Here is a 25714-nt window from a genome sequence, read left to right on the forward strand (position 1 = left end):
TGCTAACAAATATGTCTATGACAATCAATTATATTATTTAATTTTACCGTACACTGGTTAGAAAGAGACTAGTCCGTCCTAATTAGAAACACAACACTTTCCCCTTTATATAATGCTAAGCAGAAAGCTCGTTTTTCGTGTCTAGTTCATGTCCGGTGACACTGAATAACTGATCGCTAGTGTTGACAAAATTGTGTTTCTATTATTTTAGGGTTTATTTTATTGATATGTGCTTTAATATTTGGCTATATAACTAGAGGACGAGTTATTGTTTATGATTAGATAATTTGTTTAGGTTAAATCAAGTTTTTAATGACTAAAAAAACAAGAAACAAATTGTCAACAAAACACTTCTACAGTGCACCAGACAGGGTCTGACTTAGGGGAGGTACAAATGAGGCATTTAGTTCAAAATTCCTCCGTGAACAGCGCTGTAGTAGAGAGCACTTTGGCAATGAAGGTTTACTAATCGCAAAAATAGTTCTGTTCATAAAATAAAATTATAAATGCCTCAAATTCAATTTTACTATTTTTAATTATAAAATTAAACTATCATAACCTAACCGAACTAACCAAACTTGCTGATAAAGAAATAATATAACAAAAGTTTAGTAATCGGAAAAATAATTCTGTTTATTAAATAAAACTAGAAATTGCTCAATTAAAATTTTATAATGACTTAATAATAAAATTAAACTGTAATAACCAAACCAAACTTGCTGATAATAAAAATATCTTGGACAAAAAGTTACGGCTACCAGCGGGATTCGAAACCGGGATCTACAGTATACCAGCCCGGCACGCTAACCCTTAGACCACCGAGGCCGATGGCTATCGAACGTGTTTTGTTACGGTAATGGCGTTCCCTCAGCTAATAAGAAGCCCTCAGCTGTCATCGTAGCCTCTTCTATACCTCCCCTGAGTAAATACCCACCAGACAGAACTAACAATAAAATTGGCTTCAGCTGTTCGATAAGGATGAAAAAAATATACTTAGGGAGTATGTTTTTATCTTTCGTTCTTACAGTATAACTTTTTGAGGCAACATTGCTTTTAGTACATTTTTGTATCCATCCATGTATTGTTTTTGTAGTATTAGAGTATTAAACTGTAGTACATTAATCATTAAACTTGTAAAATAACAGATTAACCATTGACACACCGGAAGCAACTACATTTAGGGTACCTCGAGGTTGCATGAATTTTTAAAAGCCACAGCCTAGCCATCAGCTTAAAAAGAAGAAGAAGAAGTTGATTTTTTTGTTATTGTTATTATAAAGACACTGTATTGATGGTTAGGTTATTCTAGGTTAGGTGAAATTTATAATAAACTTAAAATACATAAAACCAGAAAGTACATTTTTGTTTTTATAAGATGTATGAAAAAACTTATGATTAGGAAATAGTTTAAAGGCTACTAAAAACCCACTCCATATTTTAATTTGACTAAAATGGAGATAACTGATGAGGACTGGTTCTATGATTCAATTTCAAGGTACTGTTTACTGTAGGCCTATTTAAGCCTAGTACTTAGCATGTACTTAGTACTGTACATATTTTCAGCTTTTATAAGGCATAAATTGTCAAAATATAAAAATCACATTCAGGGTGAAATGCTTTACAATTTAATAGGCCTAACCTCAATGTCGGGAATTTGATAGTAGAAAAATTTCAGTCGTTTATCCAATATTTTTTTGTTTATTTGACTTTTTCAGAGAAAATGACAGTCGTTTTAGAATTCAGGACGTTAACTTATTATTTATCATCATTATTGTGTGGAAATTACTTTATAGTTTTTTTACCTTATCTTTAATCCAATCCATCAAATCTTGTGTGACAGGTAATGACACACAAACACCATTTGTGTAGGTTTGATCTTGTGTGACAGGTATGTGCTAATATACGTTTAATATGTATACATGTATAAATACGTGTAGGCCTATATATACGTGTATAATATAAGTAACTTAATATACCGGGGGTGGATTAGGCGTCCGGCAGTTACCTAGGCTACTGTCATAACCTTTTTTAACCTAACCAACCAAACTTTCTGATAGTGAAAAAATCGAATGAAGGTTAAATTCTGTTCATAAAATAAAATTATAAATGCCAAAAATTCTAACAAAAGATGTACAGTCAAGAACAAATTCAAAGCAAAATCTTGGACGAGAAGATAAAATTACTGATGGAATTTGAACCATGGACCTCTTTAATATCAGTCGAGCACTCTATCCACTACACCACGAAACCGATGGCTGTATATTGTATCGTTGTGGTAATGTTGTTCCGGGCCCCTACAACCTGGTGACGTCACTGCCTAATCCACAACCGGTTACCGGACGCGTATCCTCTGTGTATAAGATTACTAAAACATCCACTATGCACATGACTTAGTGTTTAAGTTTAAACTTGTGATTGTGAAATTAATATGCTTACTCCTTTAAATGTATCTTCCAGATATGAAAATTTACATATGTTTGAATTGGAGCAACCAATACAACAAGTTGAATCTACCGGAACAGACAGCATCTGTGTATCATGTTCAAACACTAGAAGACACCAACTTCTTGAGCTCTCACTTCCATCTAAACTTTTATCTTCCAACAATGAGATTACCAGTAATACCGATTTGAAAATAAAATGTGGCACATTTACAGAAAAAATGTGTTATCAGGTACAGTACCTATGCTAGTTATGACCTTGGTACTGTTCCTAGTACCTGATGATATGTCATCTCATGAAATATTAGTTTGATATAAATATTGATTAAACTATTAAATTTGACCAATAACTTATATATTGATTTTCTGTTGTAAGTTAGGTCTTTTCAAGAAGAGAGAAAAAGCTACAGCATTTACGGTTGTTTAGATTAGTATAGTTCAGTTTGATAATGACAATTGACAAACAAGGCAGGCCCTACCATCTAACAATTTTTTTTTCTAAACACAGGGACTTCATAAAAGAGGACACATACATAACTTACATTGATGTTTTTGTAAATAAATATAATTCTTTTACAAATTATAAAATATCACTAAGAAAGTTACTGAACTTTTCTTTGTGTAAATGTTGGACTTTTTTTGTCATTATTAAGGCTAACCTAAACTGTAACCGCACCGCAGTGTGAAAGAACCTCATACCTTTGTACCTTATACCATACATCCATCGCTGACCAGTATGACTGGATAGATTTCGTCAATGTGAGCATACATACCCGCTTCAAGCTATTATACCTCTTCTTGGAGGGTCCTATAGCTTAAAATATTCACAATACATAGGCCTACAATTAATATTTGTTCTGTATTGAGTAAAAATGTTATTGATTTATATGCCATTTTATTAATATTTCATTATATTTCATATCACAGGCTTTCTGCAGTACTATTTAACCAAGTGTATGGGTAATAGGTCAATTGGGTGATTGCAATTTATGAAACTATCCAACGTTTTTTCTTAATTACTTTGTGTAGCCTACATTAACTAGTTATATATTCAAAAAGTACAACAGTGAATCCTTTCTACCTGCTTGAAAGATTGTCTTGTAGGCTACATAAGTAAAAGGTGTAAACTCACCTTACAATATTCATTTAGGCTAGGCCTATTCTATAAATGTTTAAAGTTAATAAGTTAACAAAGATATGGATTACAAAAGGTGTTTTATTTAAACAAATGAACAATTAACATGCAATGAGAAAAGGTTTGACGTTACAATGAAAGGATTGACAATGGTGTATGGGGTTGAAATTAAATTGAAATAAAAGATAAATTTGAATAATAACTTGAAGGTTCAAATAATTTAGGTGTGATATGTCTCAGGGTAGGGTGTCGTGTTGGCTTGAATGCTAAGAATTTAAATTTACTAGTGTCCAAATAGGCCTAATTAAGGTGTTAAACTTACACAATCCCAACAATGAAAAATCTAATTTTGGTGTTGTCCAAAAGGTAAGTCCAATTAGCACAAAATTTTAAAGAGTTTTAACTCTCAACCAAAATTTAATCAAATGTGAGTCTGAAGTAAACAACTTAAAGCAAGCTAACCCAATAAATGGACAAGCAGGTGCGATTCAAGTAATCTGTAGCGGTAATGAGAACAATGATCGTCAACTGCCGAAATTTAATGGACGAAGCGGTAACCCAATGGAATATCTGCGCAAACTTAAGCGATATTACGAGAGAGGGATCGAAAGGAATATGAACTGCAATCAAACTGAATACCTTAAAGACCTATTGGAAACGTCATTTGAAGGACCCGCATCCCGATGGTTGCAACTAATCAGATCAGACATTCTTGATTGGGACCATTTTGTTAAGGAATTTGAGTGCAAATATTGGAGTCAAGCCGTCCAAAGAGGAATAAAAGCCAAGATTGAGTCTGAAAAATATCGAGCTAATGGAACCTTGAGCCGTACGGAATATTTAACAGAACGAGTACTTTTATTGCAATCCATCTCCCCTAGTTTAAGTGAAGAGGAGATCGTATCATTATTGGCAGAGCGATTTGATCCAATCATCCAGGATAGTGTTAATGTGAAAATATCACCACAATAAGAGCCATGGAACGACTTCTACAGAAGGATGACATTCGAGACGGACCGAAGAAAGCTAAGAGCTACAACAACAGTCATCAGAACAGCAGACCGTCTAGCCCTAACATACAGAACCCGCAACGTTACAATGATCGATCCAACCAACAAGCTTACGTGCCTAAGATGAACCGCCAGAACTTCCAACACAGCGATAACTATGCACAGAACAACCAACATCATAGAAATCAACAAAATTACCGATACAACAGAAACAATGGTAATGAACCCCAACAGTACCAACGGGTGCACCGAGACTACAAACCATATCAGCGTGACCACTACCCAGACCGGAACTATGGCCAAAACTACAAATATAATCAGTTCACCCTACCAAGGAACAGAACCAACTATGTGCGATGTATAGGCAAAATTCCAACTCGCCTAATAACCCGAGTACTCCACCCATGGATCCTAAACAGCCACCATTCAAGTTCTCGTGTTTCACGATCTCCACAGAGGTCGGAAAACCACTCGGCGCTGTAGATTACGGCCGAGAAAGAATTATGTCAACTGATTCTTCATTGAATACAGTGCCAAAATACGAAATCCTCAGTCAATCTAGGAATCATATACTTAACCATATTCAGACAAATAATATATTATGTGATAAAAACTTTCTCTTAGAAGATGAATCCGAAACTAATGTCAACAAAAATTACATTCAAATTAACTGCCCAGAAATTAACATAAAATTAAATAACATCAACACAAATGCCTTAATTGATTCAGGTTCATCAGTTACATGTATAGCCGAATCATGGTTTCAAGAAAACAGAATAAACCTACAACCATTTGAAGAACTCCCTGTAAATAATACCGTTATAAAAACTGCTGTGTAGGAGAAAAGAGGAGCTATTCAAGCCAACACGTTGGTGCGCCAATTTGTAAACTCACCTTACAATATTCATTTAGGCTAGGCCTATTCTATAAATGTTTAAAGTTAATAAGTTAACAAAGATATGGATTACAAAAGGTGTTTTATTTAAACAAATGAACAATTAACATGCAATGAGAAAAGGTTTGACGTTACAATGAAAGGATTGACAATGGTGTATGGGGTTGAAATTAAATTGAAATAAAAGATAAATTTGAATAATAACTTGAAGGTTCAAATAATTTAGGTGTGATATGTCTCAGGGTAGGGTGTCGTGCTGGCTTGAATGCTAAGAATTTAAATTTAATAGTGTCCAAATAGCATACTTGGGAATAACGAATAGAAATTCTATCGAATAGCACTATTAGCTAGTTTTTTTGGCTAACTTCTATTTTATTAGTTTGTTTTTAAATTAACTAACTTATAACTTCTATCAGTTACTTTTTACGGGACTAACTAATAACTTCTAACTAGTTAGAATTTTCAACTAACTTTCCCAATTATGCGGAAGCATCTCAAGTACTGGTTATTTATTTCACGTGATCAGTGAGGGTTGCGTGTGCCCGTGAGAGGTCAGTGCCCTTGTAGACAAACAACGCGGGGGCTGGGGAAATGAAGTCAAAGTCCAGTTGCTTTGGAATGCAGTGGGCCTGTGGAAGGGTAGTGACGGCCATTATCAACACCCCAAGCACTGATGGGTGGGAATGGGAAATGTTTGTTTGGTGATTGATATATCATCTCAAGTGTCAAAACATTGTCTTTAGTTGATGTTCATTATCTGACAAGTTTTATGTCATTTGTTTATGATGTAGTAATGTAAAATGTGACAATGTTTGATTAAAACACAAGTACCAGGGGACCGATCTTGCTCGAGGTGTTTGATTTGTTCAAGAGGTAAAAAATAGAGCTTATAAGCCTACAAATATTTTCAGTTTTACTACGATTAATTAAGTAGTTAAGTCAATTCCTTTTTGTTAGAAATCCACTTATCCTCAATTTAGTCTACACAACTTTTTAATCTGGACGGTCAATCTATAAAATGTCCACAATAAGCTTCAATCAATATAAACTCATGATAGATAACATCTGTTATCTGACGACCGTTATTGCATTAAGTCACTGGGATCGTGGAACGTTGCAACTATAATTACGGGATGGTGTAATAACATATCAATTCGTGCAGTGCATCGTCGAAAAATACAAATCTCCTTGGCCTTTCCTTGAGATTTTTAGTTCAATGTCAGTGTATATTGTTTTGCAGTAAAACACTTAGTGTTTTTGAACAGTCGTAATTATCCCTTTGGTTAGTAAGACATCATACAATGCAAATGTATTATACAAGCAATTTTCAATAGCATTGAAATCGGAGGAAATCGTAGGAGCCATTTTTTAAAATCATATCGTGCGCAATCTTTACTCATATTATAGTATATATTAGTAACCAAGATGTGACATTAAAAAATACTTTAAAACAACTGCCCAACAAACAACTAATTTCTACTAAAACTAACTTTATTTTCTATCAGTTAGTTTTTCAACTAACTAATAACTTCTATCAGTTACTTTTTAAACTAACTAACTTATAACTTCTATCAGTTACTTTTTACGGGACTAACTTATAACTTCTAACTAGTTAGAATTTTTGACTAACTTTCCCAACTATGCCAAATAGGCCTAATTAAGGTGTTAAACTTACACAATCCCAACAATGAAAAATCTAATTTTGGTGTTGTCCAAAAGGTAAGTCCAATTAGCACAAAATTTTAAAGAGTTTAAAGAAAAGTTTATACTTAATTTTGAAGATGATGATTGAGTTGAGTCCTCTTGAGGCTTAGGCTACTATGTGATATAACTTGAAACTGGTCTTCTTGATAAATGAATTTGATTTAACTTAGGTAAAATTTTGACTCCTTCTTCTAACAATTTCAACTTCTCAATGGCTTCCTTCTCTTTCCATCTCAATGTTCACATCACTCATTGTTGAACACATGGGATCACTTTCACTGCTACTTAAATTTTGATTCCTTAAGGACTAATTTTGAAATGATATTATAAGAAATTTTGATGTATTGCAATTCTCTTACATATTTAATAAATAACGAGCTGGTGGCCCGTCCTACGTACGGGAATCGAGTTGTCAACTAAAACGGAATAGTTTAGAACATCTAGTTTACACGCATCTAGACACAAATTCTGGCAGTTTTAATGGGGAAGATCACCTTATAAACAAATGTAACGTGACCACCTATTTATTCCATTCGAATATGGACCTAAAATATGGCGATATGCATTTTACATCCGATAATTTTACCATAAAACAGCATTTGTGTCGATTTGAAAAATCTTGAAGTGAGATTGGCGACCGATTCACACTGGTTTTGAGTAGAGTAGTTACATGCCACCTCCAATTGCATACTTTACTACTTATGTACTTACCGTACCTTATCTTACCTCCGTGACCACTGAAACATTTATGAGGATTCTCTTTTATCACCTGCCTCTTCAAAATTTAGATCCCAGTCTGAGGATGCATTTCATAACTTGATATTTCCCGTCTATCGTGTGGTACTCCTTGAAATATACTTTTTAAGAGTTTATGCACAGCCTGTCCATCCAAGCTTTACCTACTTCTGGAAAGCATCCCTATATTTGGGTGTTAACACATTTCTCTTAGCTCTCTGTTCTTTTTTATTTCGACCTCCGGGCTGTTATCTTGAACTGGTCTGTATTTTTCTCTGCACTTTATTATCTAACCCAGCATTAAGGTTTTTCGGTTCTTTGGTCAGTGCCCAAGTTTCTGAATCATCAGCACTACGGGGAAAGTTGGTATCGTATGAGTCGACTGTGGTTTCTGCTGCAGTTTATTTGCCAGTTTTATAGAGACCTACTACACCGATTGACGTTTTCATTACCAACCAAAATTCTAGTATGCCGACATACTCACATTCAAACATACAGAAAAAGAAGTATTAACACGTAAACCACTTATATCTTAAACAATTAAGCGATAAACTGCTAAAAGATATTTCCAAAATATGAGTTTTAATTTGCAATGCATAAACTAAATACGAACAATATTTTTGTAAACAAACAACTCGTAACATAAACATTTCAATGACAGTTATAAACCAGCTGTTAGTTAAACCAGCATTGAAAATACTTTAAATTGCTAGCGTCGGCTGCTAGACTTTAAAAAAATTAAAACTTAATTTCAAAAAAACTGAAACCCTAAACTAAAATTATGGCTTCGACATTCCCTAGTTCTCAAAATTATATTTCTTTCAACACAAAAATCATGAAAATCCGTCAAGTGGTTGATTCAGAATCGTGAAATAAAAAAACCCTGTTTCGTTTTAATATTATAGATTAGGTTGTGGGTGTTGTAAAAAAAAAAATATATACGCTATGGAATGAATATTATTAATGATTAATTGAACATATTAATGAAATTATATAAATTAGGAAAATGAATATTAGGACAGTCTTTCTGAGGAGTGATTATTAGGTGTATGAATAGAAGTTAACATAAAAAAAAAACTTAATACTAAATAATGAATGAAATGAAATGAAATATTACAAAGGTTAATTTTGTTGAACATCTAAAGATCCTAAAGAAACACAAGATACGACTCATCGAGTTTATCTCGGGTAATAAACTCCTTGCCAACATGGTACAGGATGTTTTTTTAAACGCAACTCATAAGTACTGTTAGTCGCATTATGATGACAAGACAAGCATATGTTAGTATCCCTGTTTTCTTTACTTCATTGCCGATCAGCATGTTTCATAGTAGTTATCTATAAGGTTTTTAGTGTAATTGGGAATTTATTGGATATAAGCTTTGACTATTAATCCAATAGTCAATTATATAAGAGAGCCTACAACATGCTTATAAATAAGCGCTTTGTTGTCCCATAAGCCTGTATCTTCTTTATCTTACCGTACTTCTTTGTGAATTTTGTAAGGGGAGGGTACAAACTATTCTTTATACTTTTTAACATTGACCTTTTTGTTAGATATTAAGTCAAGTCAGCTGTTCCATTTGGTTTGGTTTGTTTAATACAAACCCTTAGTTAAACTTTCGTTTCCTTGAAATAGTCGATGTTTATATTACAAAAAATGTATCTGGTTTTGATTCTGCTATACAGCTTTTTTGTCAGCTTACATAAGAGATCTTAATTTAAATAAGCAGTAAGTACGATTGAGCTTTGCCTTTATGATCCTAGGTAAGTGCGGTGTAACTGTTTCTTATTGCATATACAAAAAAAAAACTCATTAGCCTATATTTCTGTACTCTCACCCCATAGCGAAGCACGGGCAGAGCGACTCGTTAATTGTAATAGAATGTTTGTTTCAGTTAAAAACAATTGATGAATGCAAATTAATAGTTTCATATGTAGATGTGGAGGGCATTTCTCTGTATGGCTTACCATCTGATTCTGGTAAGTTATATCCTAATTTATTGATAATTTAAGATTTAGGCCGATAATCCTCTATGGTACTTCTAGCTTACTCTGTTCAAACAAAAATTGGGAAACAAGTTATTGGTATTAAAAATGGCTATAGATTGTATTCAAACAATGTCAATAGTTTGTATCCATAAGTTCTTTTTTTTTAAAGAGGTTGGTGGCCTCTTTTAACCTTGCATTTGCCCGTCCACATAGACTAACTGCCTGTGTGTGGATTATATCCAGGAAAGCAAGGGGTGAGCCGGTACAGTACGAAGGTGAACTTTACTGATAAAATATTTACGGCAGTGACCAGGAGTTAATGATTGTGAATTCTATAATTACTGTTCAATGTATGTTTATTGCAGAGTTGATACATCAAAAAGCGTTGTTTAAAACTCTCACTTGAAAATGCAGTTTTAACCAAAACTCAAAAATCCAGAAAATAAATTCAATTTCAATTAACTCATGTGTTTGAAATGGCCCAGTAACAACCGAGGTAATTTTTTTTTAACTAACAGCATGTTTTGTTATCAGTTGATAATCCTGAAGGGCTAAAGCGATCCTAATGTGAAAAACATTCATCTTTGCATTTGTTTCAACTAGTGTCCCTGTTGCTCGAATTCAAGCAATTGCTAAGTATTACAGGCGTTATTTTTAAACGAATTTCAACCAAGTCAGCAACTGTTTGTAGCAAACTGTTAGATTAGCAAACTTATTGACTGTTTACAATTATTCTTCTTCTCACTTTTAATTTCTGACAACAGCTGAAGTTTCATAACAATTTTTGTTTCCAATGTTAATCTTATGGAGAAATACGAAACTTTAAAGGACTCCAGGGCCTCGCTCTCTCATTATTTCCCTAAAGAAAAGTTTCCTGCATAACTTCACGTTACGCTCTTTCCACTGACATAAAAAACATGTCTATATTCACAGTTTAACTGCATTGTTCAAACAGCAATGAATCAACAATAACATTGAGACCTCTTGAGGTTTAGGCTACTATGTGATATAACTTGAAACTGGTCTTCTTGATAAATGAATTAAATTATTAGATTAGACTGTATATTAGGGTATACATTGGTTCAGTAGTTTCGGAGGAGTAATTGTCACAAAAAATCTGCTTGCGTATTAAATAAGTATAGATTTTGGACAACATCTGTATTTGCTCCTCTACCCAAAACATGATCAAAGTCTAGCACCTATGTAATGTTCATTAGATAAATGGATTAGACAACATTTTATTGAGGACAACATCATTTTGCAGATGAAATAAAAAAAGAATCCCTCAACATTGATTGCCCCTTGGAGTGTCCGATGATTGCCACAAATGATTCTCTAGTGTGGTTGGCCAAGAAGAGAACCGATAAAATGTATCTATTTGACCTAAAGACAGAGAAGCCAGTCCAATCTTTAAAGCTAGACCAACACACCTCGGATGGGAATGATGAGAAGACTGTGCCAATGTTCCTGGGTCCTCATGTAGCAGCTTTTGGTGGTCAGAGGACTGGAGATGTTTTCATAGCTGATCATAGAGTGTCTCCGGGACGATGGTGTTTGGATACATCCCACCTCTGTGAGTATCTCATACTGTTGTCTTATTGTTACAAATATCTTACTGGAAAGTGATATTGGACAACAGCCATGACAGCAGCCATTTTGTAATTTGTGAACTCTTCCTCTACACTTGAAAAAGTCCTTCAGGGGACGAAATATTGTGTGCACAGTGTTTTTCTACATGTTCTATGATGGCCTACCTACACTTTCAAGGTAAGCTAGCTGCTATCCTCCTTTTTCTACAATTCAAAATCCTGGCCTAGAGCCTTTCCTTGAACAAAACTTACCGGAAAGTGAGCTATTCCACGAACATCTAGGTTTAATGACCCATATGACGTTCTCAGGGTTGGTTTTAAAACTGATTGTGTTTTAATTTATGTGTGTGAAGATAGTAAACTCAACTTTTTTTGCTGCCATTTAATTTTTCGTTGTCTTTAATTTCTGAAATATCTTGGACAAGTTTGTTTGGAAAAATAATTGGAAAACTGACCTTTATATCTATATATTTTAAAACTTTGGTAAAACATGAGGAAGAACTCAATTCCTGGCCATGGGTGGTTCCTCACTTGCTCGTTAATAGCATAATTAATTACAACAATCTTTTCACCACACTATGATGTTTTTAAGCTGTTTTACAAATGTTAATTGGAGGCTGAAAGCTACGTTTTGCTGTCCATACAAGCTGTCATCTGCAATTGGAGGCCGAGCAGGGTTTTATATCCCTAGGGCCGAAAATCAGCTGTTTTCTTATTTACTTAAAACATTAATGTATATTGAACACACAATCAGTGCATTGCAATAGACTTGTTTCATTCCGCTGCCTAGTATAGCAACTATTTATTATTATTTCTGCTGATTTCTTTGAATATTTCTTCACATAACCTTAAAGTTTACTTGTGTTGACTATTAGTATACATTTCATAAATGTTCTTAATCATGTATAGTGTGGTGAAAAATAGTGTTCGTGCCACGGGCCTAGGTAAGAAATATACTATTAACACATTATTTATTATTTTGAAAACTGAGTTTATTAATAAACTTTGCCTATTAGACACAGTAAAAAAAAAAACTTAAATTTATGATATAAATAACATGTAACATAGATTAATAACGTTGTCCATATAAATGATTTTGAATGATTTTACATGATTCTTTTAGCACTTTTATGACTATTTCATTTTTTAATTTTGATGGAAGATTATATTTTTTTAAAAATTCGTCAAAAAATTTTGTAATAGTCCCTCTTGCACCAATTATTATGCCAATTACTGATATTGAATTTAGATTATATTTGTTTCTTAAATAAGTTTCACATTTACTATAAATTTTCCTCTTTTCTTCATCTACTTCTAGGGGTTGGTTTGATGATGTTTCGAACCTTATTGTTGGATCAATTACAATTCCACTTTTAGATTTTGTATCATAAATTAAAATGTCCAATCTTCTGTTCGATCCACCATCTTCAGTGCAATGTATTTCTTCTACTACTTGCCAGCCTTTTTTTCGTAGTTCTTCTGCGATCATTGCTCTTACAGCATGGTGTCTTGCATTACGCAGTAAGGCACCAAAGGGACAAGAGCCAAGGACATGCAGAAGGGTTTCAGGCTCCTTGCAATGTCTGCAAAGGGTTCCATCCTGGCTTCGCCCTGGTACGCTGCGTACTGGTACAACACCAGATATCATTTTTAATGAAGTGATCCATTCTCCTGTAGTAAGGCCATTTTTTAAATAAATCCATGTGTTGCTACTAGGCACTTCTTTGAATAATTCTATTCCTCTACCTTTACATGGTAATTTAGACCAAAGTTCAAATTCTTTCAACTGTAATTTTAATCTCAAATTTAAACCAATTCTTTTTTTCTCTTTAAATTCAAAATCATGTGTAAAAATATCATCAATTTCTATTTGAGGTTTTTGAAGTGACATGGTAATTCTTTGGGGGATGTTTATTAGCTCGTTTACATGGCTATTTTGTATGTTTTTTAGAATTACACACATATTTATATGCTGTATAGAACTTTCCCATTTTGCTCGAATTATTCCCAGACCTTTGAACCTTTTAGGGGAATATAAGAAAGAATTGGGTGTGTCACTTGGTAGAGTGAGAATTTCTTTTACTGCACTTCTAATAATTTTATCGATGTCCTCAAGAAATGTAATACTTATTAATTCGTTTGGTGTTACTTGCAAAATATATGTTAGTCTAGGCCAGAGGTACTGATTTATGATATTCAATTCCTGATTTGGACCTAAAACATTAGTTCCAACTAATCTTTCTAGATCTTTTTGAAAGTTTTGTATAGCTTCACACCTATCAAAAACTATTTCATTTTCAAAATTTACACCAAGATATTTAATTTTTTCCCCAAGTTTTAGAGTATTGAATTTAATAACATTTTGTTCATTTTCAATGTAGATGTCCTCTTCAACAAGTTTACCTTTCTTAATATTAATTATTTTTGATTTATTTATATTAATATCAAGGTCAATTTGAGAAAGTAGTTCTTTTGTTGTCCTAATCAATTTAGACATTGATTTTTCTGTGTTAGAGAATAACACTATGTCATCTGCAAAGGCAGCGATGCTAATATTGTCTAAATTAGAATTAATGTTATATCCAAATTTGTTAGATACTTCTTTTTCTGAAATAGTATTTAAGATATCATTTATAGCTAGATTAAAAAAGATTGGAGAAAGGGGAGACCCTTGAAAAACACCTCTTTTCAATAAAATTTTTTCAGATTTAGTATTTTTAATCCTAATTCTTGTATAGTTATCTTGTATTAAATTTATTAACAAGTTTTTTAATATTGAAGGCATTTCTGTTGATTGGAGACATCTTTTTAAATGTGCGTGACCAATAAAATCAAATGCCTTTGAAACATCTAACATAGCAATCATACAGTCTTTTTTATTCGTTTTTGCATCTTGTAAACATCCATTGACCAGGGCTAGGTTTATGAAGGCTCCAGGTTGAGCTACAAACCCTCTTTGGTTGACATTAAGTTCTATGTAATTTCTTGTTCTTTTCTCCAGCACTCTCTCTATCAATCTTCTAAGAGTTGAACAGACTGAAATTGGTCTCCAATTAGCAGGATCAGCGGGATCATTCCCTTTATATATTAAAATAGTTTTTGCTTCCCTAAAACTTTCTGGGACTAAATTAAATTTCAACATAATATTTGTAAGATTACATATTGTTGGGATACAATTGTATGTCTTTAAAGTTCTGATTAACACTCGGTCAGGGCCAGGTGAACTGTCAATCTTCATTCCTTTCAAGGCTTGTGAAAGTTCTTTACAGGTAATTTTTGTTGGAATTTATTTATAATCTTGTTCCTCATTGCCTTCTTGGTACTAAGTTAGAAGCAACTGTCATGTGTTAATTATATGCCATGTGATTGCTATGTTTATTAATTTGTTGTAAATAAACATCACTTCCACTTTGGACTTTATAAACCACTGTGTGTAGTCATTTTGTTCCTAATATTATAAAGGAAAACCAATTATAAACAAGTGGTTATGGGCCCAGTTTCACTTTTACTGTAACATATTCTCTGTGGCCTATTTTGAACAGTTTAATTTTTGAAGAGAAGTGTTTAAGAAATATTATAGTAAATTTCATTGAAGGAACACTTACTATGATGGGAGACAAAGTTGTGTACTCCACATCAGCCCCTGGAATTTCTAAGTTGAAAGGGTCAGCCAACTATGCCAGTTGGAAATTTGACATGAAGATGGCTCTAAAGTATGAGGGATTGTGGAATTTCATTGAACCACGAAGGACTACTACAGAGACGACACCGCTAACTGTGGATCCAGACAAAGATGAGAGGGCACTCGCCAAGATTGCCATGCACCTGGAGGCAGCTCCAAAACTACATATCAGGACGGCTATATCAGCGAAGGAAGCGTGGGACATTTTAGCAAAGCAGTATGAAGTCAAGAGCACAAACAGGAGAATATTTCTGCTGGACCAGCTTTTAGATTTGAAGTTGGAAGTATGCAACAGCATGAGTGAGTATATTTCTAAATTTCTTGACCTCAATGCTCAACTCGCTGACATAGAGAAACCCGTGGATGATGAAATGAAGGCGTGTCTACTTCTAAGAGGTTTGCCTGAGTCTTACAGGGCATTTAGGATGGCAGTCGAGAGTACAGATAGAGTAGAATATAGTAAAGTACTAGAAAAATTAAATAGCATGGCTGAAAAGGATACCATTGAGTCCCCTGTGGTATTTTCAACTTTTAAAAGCAGTACTGGGAAGCCTTTTCTATCAAAATTAAATAATAGTCAAGCTAACTCTAATAAAAGCTCAAAGACGAGGAAGCCTTTTATTCCTACTTGTTACAAATGTAGAAAGGCAGGCCATATGATAAGGGATTGTCCTGAAAATAATCAAGCTAATATTAGTAATAGCTCAAAGATAGGGTCAATTTCCAAAATTGGTAAGTCAGATGTTAAAAACAAAAATAAAAATGCAAGTTGGACAACTGCTCTGAATGTAAAGGTAGAACCTGAAAGCTGGTACTTAGACTCGTGTTGTTCTGATAATCTTTCTAAAAGTAAAGAAAGTTTTCAAACGTTGAACTCGAATGAGGGAGTTAAAGAGGTCACTGTCGCTAATAATACCAAAATTTACTCTGCGGGTTCTGGGAAAGTTTCTGTGAACCTTAAAAACTTTGGTGAGAGAGTGATATCGAATGTGACGTATGTACCAGATTTATCTACAAATTTGCTATCTGTGAGCAAAATAGCTAGTAAAGGGCAAGTTTTAGTTTTTGATGACAAAGGGTGTAATATTTACATAAAAGATGGGTTTTCAGTAAGAGGTGAAATTTGTGGAACTGGAACAAATGTAAACGGACTGTATCGGTTGGATACAGAGAGTAAATGCAACATTAATCCAAATGATGGAAATTTAGCTATGTCTACTCAAGTTGACCATCAGTCAGTTAGTGTGGACCTTCACAATTTATGGCACAGAAGGTTGGGTCACTTGAATCATGTTAGTATGGGTGTTTTGAAAAAGGGGATGGCTTTGGGTATCGATTTTCCTAATCAGAGGCCAGAATGTTGCATTCCCTGTGTAGAGGGGAAACACTCGAGAGAATCTTTCCCAACCACTCCAAGTAAGAGAGCTGAGGCAAAACTAGAGTTAATCCTAATGGATGTCTGTGGGCCTATGAATGTTCAGTCTCTTCAAGGTAATCACTTCATGCTAATATTTGTTGATGACTTCACCAGAATGACCTTTGGTTATTTCTTGAAATCAAAGGATGAAGTAGTTGATTGTTTTCTCAAGTTTAAGACTTTAGTTGAAAATCAGACCAACCAGACTATAAAAACTGTTAGGTCAGATGAAGGCGGGGAGTACATGAATGCGAGACTAGAAGGAGTGTGTAATAGATTTGGAATAAGGCATCAGGTCACTACTCGATATAGTCCTGAACAGAATGGGGTAGCAGAGCGTGCAAATAGAGCTATCATTGAAAAGGCTAGAAGCATGCTAAGTGACTCAAATTTGAGCAAGGGTTACTGGCAGTATGCTGTGGAGGCAGCTATTTATCTTAAGAACCGAAGTCCTACAAAAGCTGTTTTTGGAGTCACTCCACAGGAGAAATGGACTGGATCGAAAGTGGACCTCAGTAACCTTAGAGTTTTCGGGTGCATAGGCTATGTGCATGTGCCTAAGGAGAGAAGGACCAAATTGGACTATAAGAGTGTTCCTCACATTTTTGTAGGTTACAGTGAGGATGTCAAAGGTTACAAATTGGTCGATCCTAAGTCTCCCCGTAGATTGATTTATTCTAGAGATGTCAAGTTTTTTGAAAACTTATTTTATAATGGGCGTGAAGAAAATAATGGTGATGAAACTATACAACCAGTCGAGACCATAGTAAGCATCCAGACCGCCAAACTCGATGAACCTTGCAGGAATCCTGAGGCAGAAGAGGAGAGCTTCATTCTTGATAATATCAACATTGAGCAAGATGATGACGATGTTGGAACTGGAGGATCCGCTGAAGGGGATTCGGGAAATGATGAGGAAGGTGTTGAAATTAATGTTGGGAGTAGGTACCCTCTAAGAGTAAGAAACCCTAAAATGTTTCCTGATTTTGTTACCTACATGGTTACCTGTGAGGATCTAGAGCCAAGTAGTTATCAAGAGGAAATAGAAGATCCGAATAAGAATTTGTGGAAGCATGCTGTGGAGGAGCAAGCTGATGAAGAACCTCTACATGGTTTTGTTGATGCCAGTCATGGAAACAACTTTGATGGGAAAAGTTGTACGGGATATGTTTTTAAACTGAGTGAAGGACCTGTGTCTTGGGGAAGTAAGAAACAGAGATGCATGACTGATTCCTCAACAGAGTCAGAGTTTGTAGCAATGGTTCAGGCATGTAAGCAAGCAATGTTTCTGAAGCACTTGTTGGAAGAGCTGGGAATATTTCTTGAGCATGTAAATTTGCATTGTGACAACATGCCAGCAATGGAGATTTTGCAGAAGAGAACCGTGAATGACAAGACCAAACATATAACTCGTAAACAGTTATTTGTCAGAGACATAATCAAGAGAAAACTAGTTGTGCTGAATTACGTTCCAACTTCCAGGATAGTAGCGGACATTTTGACAAAATCACTTGGCAAAATCAAGCATGATGGTTTCATGACCGACCTTGGTCTTACCCCAATGAAGGATCAAGATTAAGGAGGGGTGTTGGAATTTATTTATAATCTTGTTCCTCATTGCCTTCTTGGTACTAAGTTAGAAGCAACTGTCATGTGTTAATTATATGCCATGTGATTGCTATGTTTATTAATTTGTTGTAAATAAACATCACTTCCACTTTGGACTTTATAAACCACTGTGTGTAGTCATTTTGTTCCTAATATTATAAAGGAAAACCAATTATAAACAAGAATTTTGACTTCAACCTCTGTGTCTAATGAGTTTTGTAAAGTTTCATCAATTATTTTATATGAATTTGACATTCCATTATTTTCTTTTGACCATCTGTTTTGAAAGGATTCTTGTAATTCTCTTATTGGAATATTACATAATTTCTGTTCATCAGAAAGCACAGTTCTCACACATTTTTTTCTTTCATTGTAGTATAAATATTGAATCAGTTGATGATTATATTTTTCTCGTCTTCTAGCTCGATCACGTTTAGATCTTCTTTGAGGATTTGATGTTTCTGAATACTTTTTGTCATTGTAGGCAAATGTTGTTTTATTTTTCCTAGCCTCATAAAATTTTTGTGCAGGATGCTTTGGTCCATTAAGATGATTATTTGCTTTGGTAAGTTCCGATACTAACTCAACTACAACTGAATTTAAGTATTCAATGCTCGGTGCATTTTCATTATTTAAAATTATACTAAATGTCTTTTCAAATGTGTCTATTTTATCTTGAATTTTTTTACTCACTGAAGGCTTGGACAGTGCTATTTCGTCTTCATTATGTTGTAGAGAATTTTTGGTCTTATTAGATTTAAATCCTTTTATTTTGTTTTTGTTACTTGTGTTGTTGACTATTTTGTCAACTATCTCTTTCCTTCCATTCTCTGGATGAGATTTGCTAATGTGAATTTTAAGACCCTTCACTGAAAAATATTTTTTACAAATTGAACATTTTAGTTTTTTGTTACCTGTGTTATCAATGCTAATACTGCTGGTATCTATTGAGGTGTTTAGTTGTGAATCATTCCTAGTAAATCTTGTTTTATTATCTTTTATAGAGGATCTTTTATAAGTAAGGTTTTTAGATATATCTTCTGTTACAGTATTTGTAACTAGTGAAGTTGACTTATTTTGATTAGTCTCTTGTAATATTTCATCATCACTGCTCTCGTCAAAATAAGAGTAGTAAGGCCGTACATAGCGGGGATCTCTTGTTGCTGGTATTACCATTCTGTAAGGGTTATTTCTGTAGATGGTCCTACTTCAGAAGAGTGGCATGCTATTGTATTTATCTTATTATGATTTTTAGATTTCTGGTTGAGCTGTGTATTTGGTAATTTTGATTTTGAGATTTTTAGATCAGATAAATCTTTGTGTGAAGCTTTAATGTGTGGCTTTAGTCGACTGAAATATTTTAGGCAGTAAGGACACTGGTCCTTGTTCATAGAATAATTTTCAACTTTGTATGAAGGTCCAGGATTTGTTTCTATATCGCCACTTAGTAAAATTAAAAGTAAAATAATGTAACATAGACTCTCTACTTTTGACATTTTTGTTTTAAACATCTTTTTCCATAATTTTGGCTTCTTTCTGTAATACTTATTTAATAGTATTTTGTTCATTGTAGTGTTCATAATGTTAAATTGAAAGAGTAGATACTTTAGAGTCAAGTCAGTCTGAGAATCAAGTTTATTATTTGATAAGTATTGAAACTTTGAAATCTTACCAAGTTTTGAAATCAAAACATATTTTAGTAATACAATTATAAAAACTAGTTGGATGGATTTAATTTTCATGATGAATTCAAGAGAAAAATAAACAATTAACCTAACATTTGAATTTTAAAATCTTAATTTACCTCTTCTTAAGTAATCCTTGACAATTTTGTGGAGTATCTTATATCAAACTCTTCAGTTTTTTATGCAGAATTTACTCACATCAGTACAATTCTTGATGTATTTAACTTGAAAGAATTAAATTCAATATTTTGTTGGAGCAAAATTTTAGTTGATGTTTTTAATAATAACAGCTGTCAGGATTATGTTTTACACATTCACTACCAGGTGATACAAGGTACTTCATACCTTAGACAAATATAATTAAATATAGACCTACAGCTGTGCTGCGGTAAGCATTAGTTGTGTCGTCCACCGCTAGGAGTGCTGTGTAGTTACGTAGTTAACTACAAGGCGCTCCAAGTAGTGGACGCCAGAACTTAAGCTAACCACAGCACTGCTGTCTGTCTATATTTGATTCCATTTGTCTAGTGTTCATATAGAGAATTGTGGTGGCTTTAGACAACTTGTTAACACATTCACTACCAGTGGATTAAAGTACTTCATAAAGAGGAGTGTGGCTGCGGGTAGACATTGTGTTTAAACGCATTTAACAATGCCACTCTGTGCTTATAGTGTGTATTGATCAAACTACCAGACCTAACTTAGTTTATAGGCTGATCAAGCTAGCCTATATATTCCATAGAGCCAAATTTCAAGAATCTATATTATTAAAAGAATTCATTGGACTTTTGTGTACAGCAAATCGACTCCTAAATATTTATTTTTATAGGTATATTGGGTATCAATTTAAAGCTCTTATCCTCTAGATGTGCCTTTTGCGGGTTTGGATGATATATCGTGCTGAACTGTTTCAAATTTACATTTGTTTACATGAAAACAGATGGCCATGATACAATTTTGTTTACATCCATACAAAAATGGGGTTATCTGTGTAGTTGGTTATGTTTCAGTTGAATATTGTAATGCTATTTTTATGAAATGTAATGAAGGAAATAACTTACGTTGGATTTTGTTTTGTGATAGGATTTTGTGGTTTTATTGATGTTTTAGGGAATTCAAGAAAATATATTGTATCGTTATTTGTTTAAAATGTAAAGAAGAGATTTCATGTTTTCATAGTATGTTTCATTAGCTTTTGTAATTTTACCAAGATGACTCAAAGAGATCGCGCACGCAATGAAAATAAATAATAGTGAATGAGAAATAATAATTTTCAGTCTTATCAACTATTCATCAAATATACCACGGATTTTGAAGTGAGGAAGTGACACAGGCTGCTAGTATGTTTTATAATGCTGTTTGCATCCCAGTGTAATACTCACCCTAAACCCGGTCCTGCTCACTAGCGATCTTAAGGGTGCGCTCTACCCCTGCCGTTTCGTGTAAACGCAAGGGTCTGGAGACACAGTGTTTCCGAAGGCTACATCTCACGTTGAATCGAAATTAGAACGTCATTTTGAAGAGAATTAAATTATCTAAAATATGATGGCTGCAAAATGTTTATTATTGTACCATAAAGACCGAAGATCTTCTTTTGAGTATAGTAAAAAAACGGCAATTTTAAACTGCTTGAACTTATTATTGAATCGTTACTTTAAAATTCTAAAACCTGGGTCAAGGGGGGGGGGGTAGATTGTTCTTTGTTCTGTAAAACCCCAATATTTGTGTTTTATTAGCATGTATGGGTAGTTTACAAAGGCAGTTGCTGTGAACGTCTGCAAGCGCTTCTCGCGTCGCTGTTCAATGGCGCAAAATGGCTACTGAATCCCGAGCTGAGGCAGAGCAGGCCCCTAAGTCAGTTGTTTCACAAAGACATCAACTGAGTTGGCCTGCAAAGTACCAAAGATTTTGTTTTGTGGTCTATCTTTCCTCGCCAACACTGAGGGTTTAAGTAATACTCGGTATCAAAGTACAAGTATCAAGTAAGTAAGTAAGTCAGGGCCGCGTTAAGGGTCAGTGGCGCCCTGGGCAAACCCTAAAGCAGTGCCCCCCTTATATATAAATATATATAGGCTATATATATATATATAACTACAGGTTTTGACCACAGCAGTGTAGGGAGGGGAAGAGGAAGGGAGGTTGACTCGTCAGTTCGTAGAAATTCACAGCAGGTGGTTTGGGGGTTAGGGTGAGTGCAATGGACTTGACAGTAGTTACTATGCGAATGCCTCTTGCCCTACGCCAGCAGCTTATTGCACTACGCAGTGATTACTTTTCAGTACAGTACAGTGTGCAGTTTATTGCATTACACATGTATTGAACGAGATTCTACTAAGGGAGTATGTTTTTTTTCCATGGTTCTACTATATGCCTATGCATATATATATATTTATACATTAGCGTGTTTTTTTACCAGTTTTGTTTTGGGAGGGAGTTTTCAATTCCGTATCAGTGGAAATACTGGTTAATACATTTCACTTTCTTTAAAACTGCTTCTTGAGTTTTTTTTCCTTTGAGCCAACCAACCGCTTGCGGCTCTCGGCTCCACTAGGTTTTTTATGCATTTTTCACTGTTTATAGGCCTACTTACTTGTATCAACACTTCTCTATTTATTTATTACTGGTTCACTAACTGCAGTTTGAGTGTCAACACTGACTAGTGACTGTCACAGTTTATAGGTTGTGTTGTGACTGATTTAATGACTGTGCAGCAGGCACAACACGAACACAACCTACTGACTACTGAGGAGGAGGAGTACTGGACTGGACTTGGACTGGCGCCGCGCGGTAGTTCGTAGTTAAGTTGTGACTTGTGGGGATGGGGGTGGGACTGGGAGGGAGAGGAGGGGCAAGTCAACCGTAGGCCCTACATGCTGGCCTACAGTCTACAGCTGGCCTACATGCTATTCCCGTAATTTGCTGACGTAACCCAAATTGCAAACAAAAATCAGCTGATGTATTGCCATATAAGTATACATTTGTTTTGATTTTCTTATTGTTTTTACAATTTTTCTCAATGGTAAAATGGTGTTTGCAATCTGAGTGACGTCAGCATATGACCGGAATTAGCACACCTATGTGCTAATTCCTTCCACCATGCAGCCTCCTTGCCTCTGATAGTATAGTGAGTGCGCCCGGTTCCTGGCCCGGTTCACACTGCTGCCTGCCTTTCCCTGACTACATGAGGTATAACCTGAAAGTTGAGTATTTTCAATTTTGTTGTATTTATTTACTTTTACAATAGGGGAAAATCACTTAACTACAAGTTGAAATCACCCATTATATTTTTGAAATCCCCGGCTGATAAAACCATATTTTCCCTAGTGCGTGCGGTGGTTCAGGGCGCCCCTCGGGCGCCCCCCAGCCACCGGCACCCCTGGGCATATGCCCAGTCTGCCCGTTTATAAAAGTGGGCCTGAAGTAAGTATCTTTCCTGGCCAACACTGAAGGTTTAAGTACTAATTGTTGTGGGACAAATATTGTTCAAGATCTTTTGTAAACGTAATATTGATTTTCTTTCGTCTAAAAGATTTGAAATTTGGAAATTGCCATTTGTGCTAGGATGTTTCCAATACTTTCAAACCATATGATTCACTTTTAGATGGAATACCACATTCTATTGTGTAATATTATCTGATCTTTGTTTCAGCCTCTTCCAAAGATTCGAAATATTGGAGTTTTGCCTCTCTATTCGAGTGCTCGAAGGGAATAACAAACTCATGTAACAATATTTGTTACGCAAAAGTTTCAAGTGATGGGACATTAATGGTGTATGATACTAGGAATGTAGAGTTTCCAGTTTATAGAGACACTAAGTTAGGTGTGAAGACTGACAATGCTACGCCTCAGATTAGATTCAAACCTGGCAACAAAGACTGTGTTTCGGTCGGTGGCTTCAACGGAAATGTGTATGTTTACCAGTTGGAAAAGGAAGATCCCAAACTATTGTTTACTCATGATGGTCATAAACATGTGGAAAGTTATTCATCACAGACTGAGGTGACGAGTCATCTGTGGCCGCAACTTGACAACCTAGTAATATCAGCAGCTGATAATGGGACAATCCAAATGTGGCAGTTTGGAGTGAAGGACAGCTAATAGTTTACTGAAAGCTGTTTAGTTTACTTGAATTGAATGTGAATGAACTAATGCATTGTGAAAGTTCAATTGCATTGGGTTTTTTTACTTTTGCCTGTCATCATAGACCTGCTGGTCAAGACATTAAAATAAGCCAGTGATCAGCCGAAGACACTACCACTGATTGATTGTGTTTGGTCCTATGTGACCCTCACCCCTTCCTACTATTTCTATGTACCAGTATCGATAATGAAAGAGCTAAAAAGAATCAATCAAAGTATCCTTTATCCATTTTGTACAAACCAGGGCATAAAATAGCATGTTAACTGGGTGATACAAGTGTCACCCAGTGCTGAGATTTTGTCGGTGCCGGAATATTTTTTTTTAATCTATCAGAATTTACAAAGTATTAAAAAATACCCCCGCCGCAGCAAACCTGCAGACTAAGCGAATTTCCATTTCCCTGAATGGATTTACACTAAAATGTCTCCTTAAAATTATCACATTTATTCCCTATTTAAATAGAATCAGTTTAAAACATACTTAGGTTTGCTGCAACAGGGAGGGTAAAAGTGTTTTTTATGTAAAATGTTAATAGTTAGTAAGAAATAAAAACATTTTCCAAATTTGGGCAAAATATGTTTATAAACAAGCAAACTACAACAGTTTACTTATTCTCCATAAGAATAACATGGGAATTTTAAATTTACAATTTTTTGGAATTTTCTCCGTAACCATTAGGCGCATTATAACGCTTCAATATACTAAATTATTTGTTTTTTTAAGCTCTACAAAATAGTTTCGAAAGAAATTGCAAAATTTTATGTTTTTTGGGTCAAAAATGCAGGGGTGCCCATCCCCCCCTAGACTCATGACGCACCCCCCCCCAATTGAGCAACAGCCCCCCCCCATAAATGATGTACACAACAAATGAGAAACATTATTCCCCCGCCCAGCACTATTTGTAAAACTATAAAAGAAGTTTTATAATTTTTTTCAGATATTTAAAATTCAAACCCAGTTAATCTATATCAATAAAGTTATAGTTTTGTCTGTACATTGTTCAGAATTATACATATTTTGGGCTATTTATGTTTTATACATTGAAGAAGTTGAAACATGTCTTATTTCCATTTATGTCCGTCTGTCACGGCCCAGAAGGCATTTTATGCAGCCTACTCATGGCCTACTCTAAAGAAAACTAGAGTACCGATTATGATTCTAATGGTTTAATTGTATCCACAGGATTGGCGAGAGAGTCCTTATAGCCATTAAAATATGACATCACTATTTTGGAAATAAAATAACGGACGATCAAAAATACAATTTTGTGTGATTTTTCTAGTTTATTTTCTCCATGTTTACTACATACGTCATTAATTTATGAAATACTAATAATCTGTTAAGAGAACACTATATGAAATTACGAACAGCTGTTTTGATAAAGATCCTTTTCCTAGCTGTCACTGATATGTTTACATAAATGTTCTTTAAGAATACTGTGTAGGCCCTAACCATTTCCGATCACGTTTGTAAGCAAATCCAAAACCAAGTGAGATTAATAACCGTGTGGCTTTGGCTTACATAACGGGTTTGATTTATCACGAGTACTATATGTAACTGTAAATTAAATTAAATAACTAGCCATCATCCAGGTCGGGAACCAGAGATTCTGTGTGTATCAAGTTGTACTTGAATTTGATTACAGGGAAAAGACCGTGAATCAGTGTTGTACAGGACTGGA

The 25714-nt window shown here is 34.7% G+C and overlaps 1 protein-coding gene across 1 annotated transcript; it reads left to right on the top strand.

Annotated features, from left to right (window-relative positions):
* Window positions 1-1305: 1305 nt before the first annotated feature.
* Window positions 1306-24103, top strand: LOC129005942 (WD repeat-containing protein 73-like). Its single transcript, XM_054434978.1, has 5 exons — window positions 1306-1495; window positions 2458-2674; window positions 9819-9903; window positions 11177-11485; window positions 23543-24103. Exons 1-5 carry the CDS (start codon window positions 1452-1454, stop codon window positions 23989-23991), a joined length of 1104 nt encoding a protein of 367 aa, XP_054290953.1. The 5' UTR covers window positions 1306-1451; the 3' UTR covers window positions 23992-24103.
* Window positions 24104-25714: the final 1611 nt, after the last annotated feature.

Source organism: Macrosteles quadrilineatus, unplaced genomic scaffold (assembly GCF_028750875.1).
Source record: "Macrosteles quadrilineatus isolate MER2022 unplaced genomic scaffold, UCM_ALF_1.0 Scaffold_46__1_contigs__length_943047, whole genome shotgun sequence".
NCBI lineage: Eukaryota > Metazoa > Arthropoda > Insecta > Hemiptera > Cicadellidae > Macrosteles > Macrosteles quadrilineatus.

What these genes read in the sequence shown, in the direction of transcription:
- LOC129005942 (XM_054434978.1), top strand. Translation starts at nt 1,452, where the DNA reads ATGGAGATAACTGATGAGGACTGGTTCTATGATTCAATTTCAAG. An exon ending in TGGCTTACCATCTGATTCTG is followed by an intron (nt 9,904 to 11,176) that starts GTAAGTTATATC and finishes ATCATTTTGCAG; the next exon opens with ATGAAATAAAAAAAGAATCC. An exon ending in TTTGGATACATCCCACCTCT is followed by an intron (nt 11,486 to 23,542) that starts GTGAGTATCTCA and finishes TCTTTGTTTCAG; the next exon opens with CCTCTTCCAAAGATTCGAAA.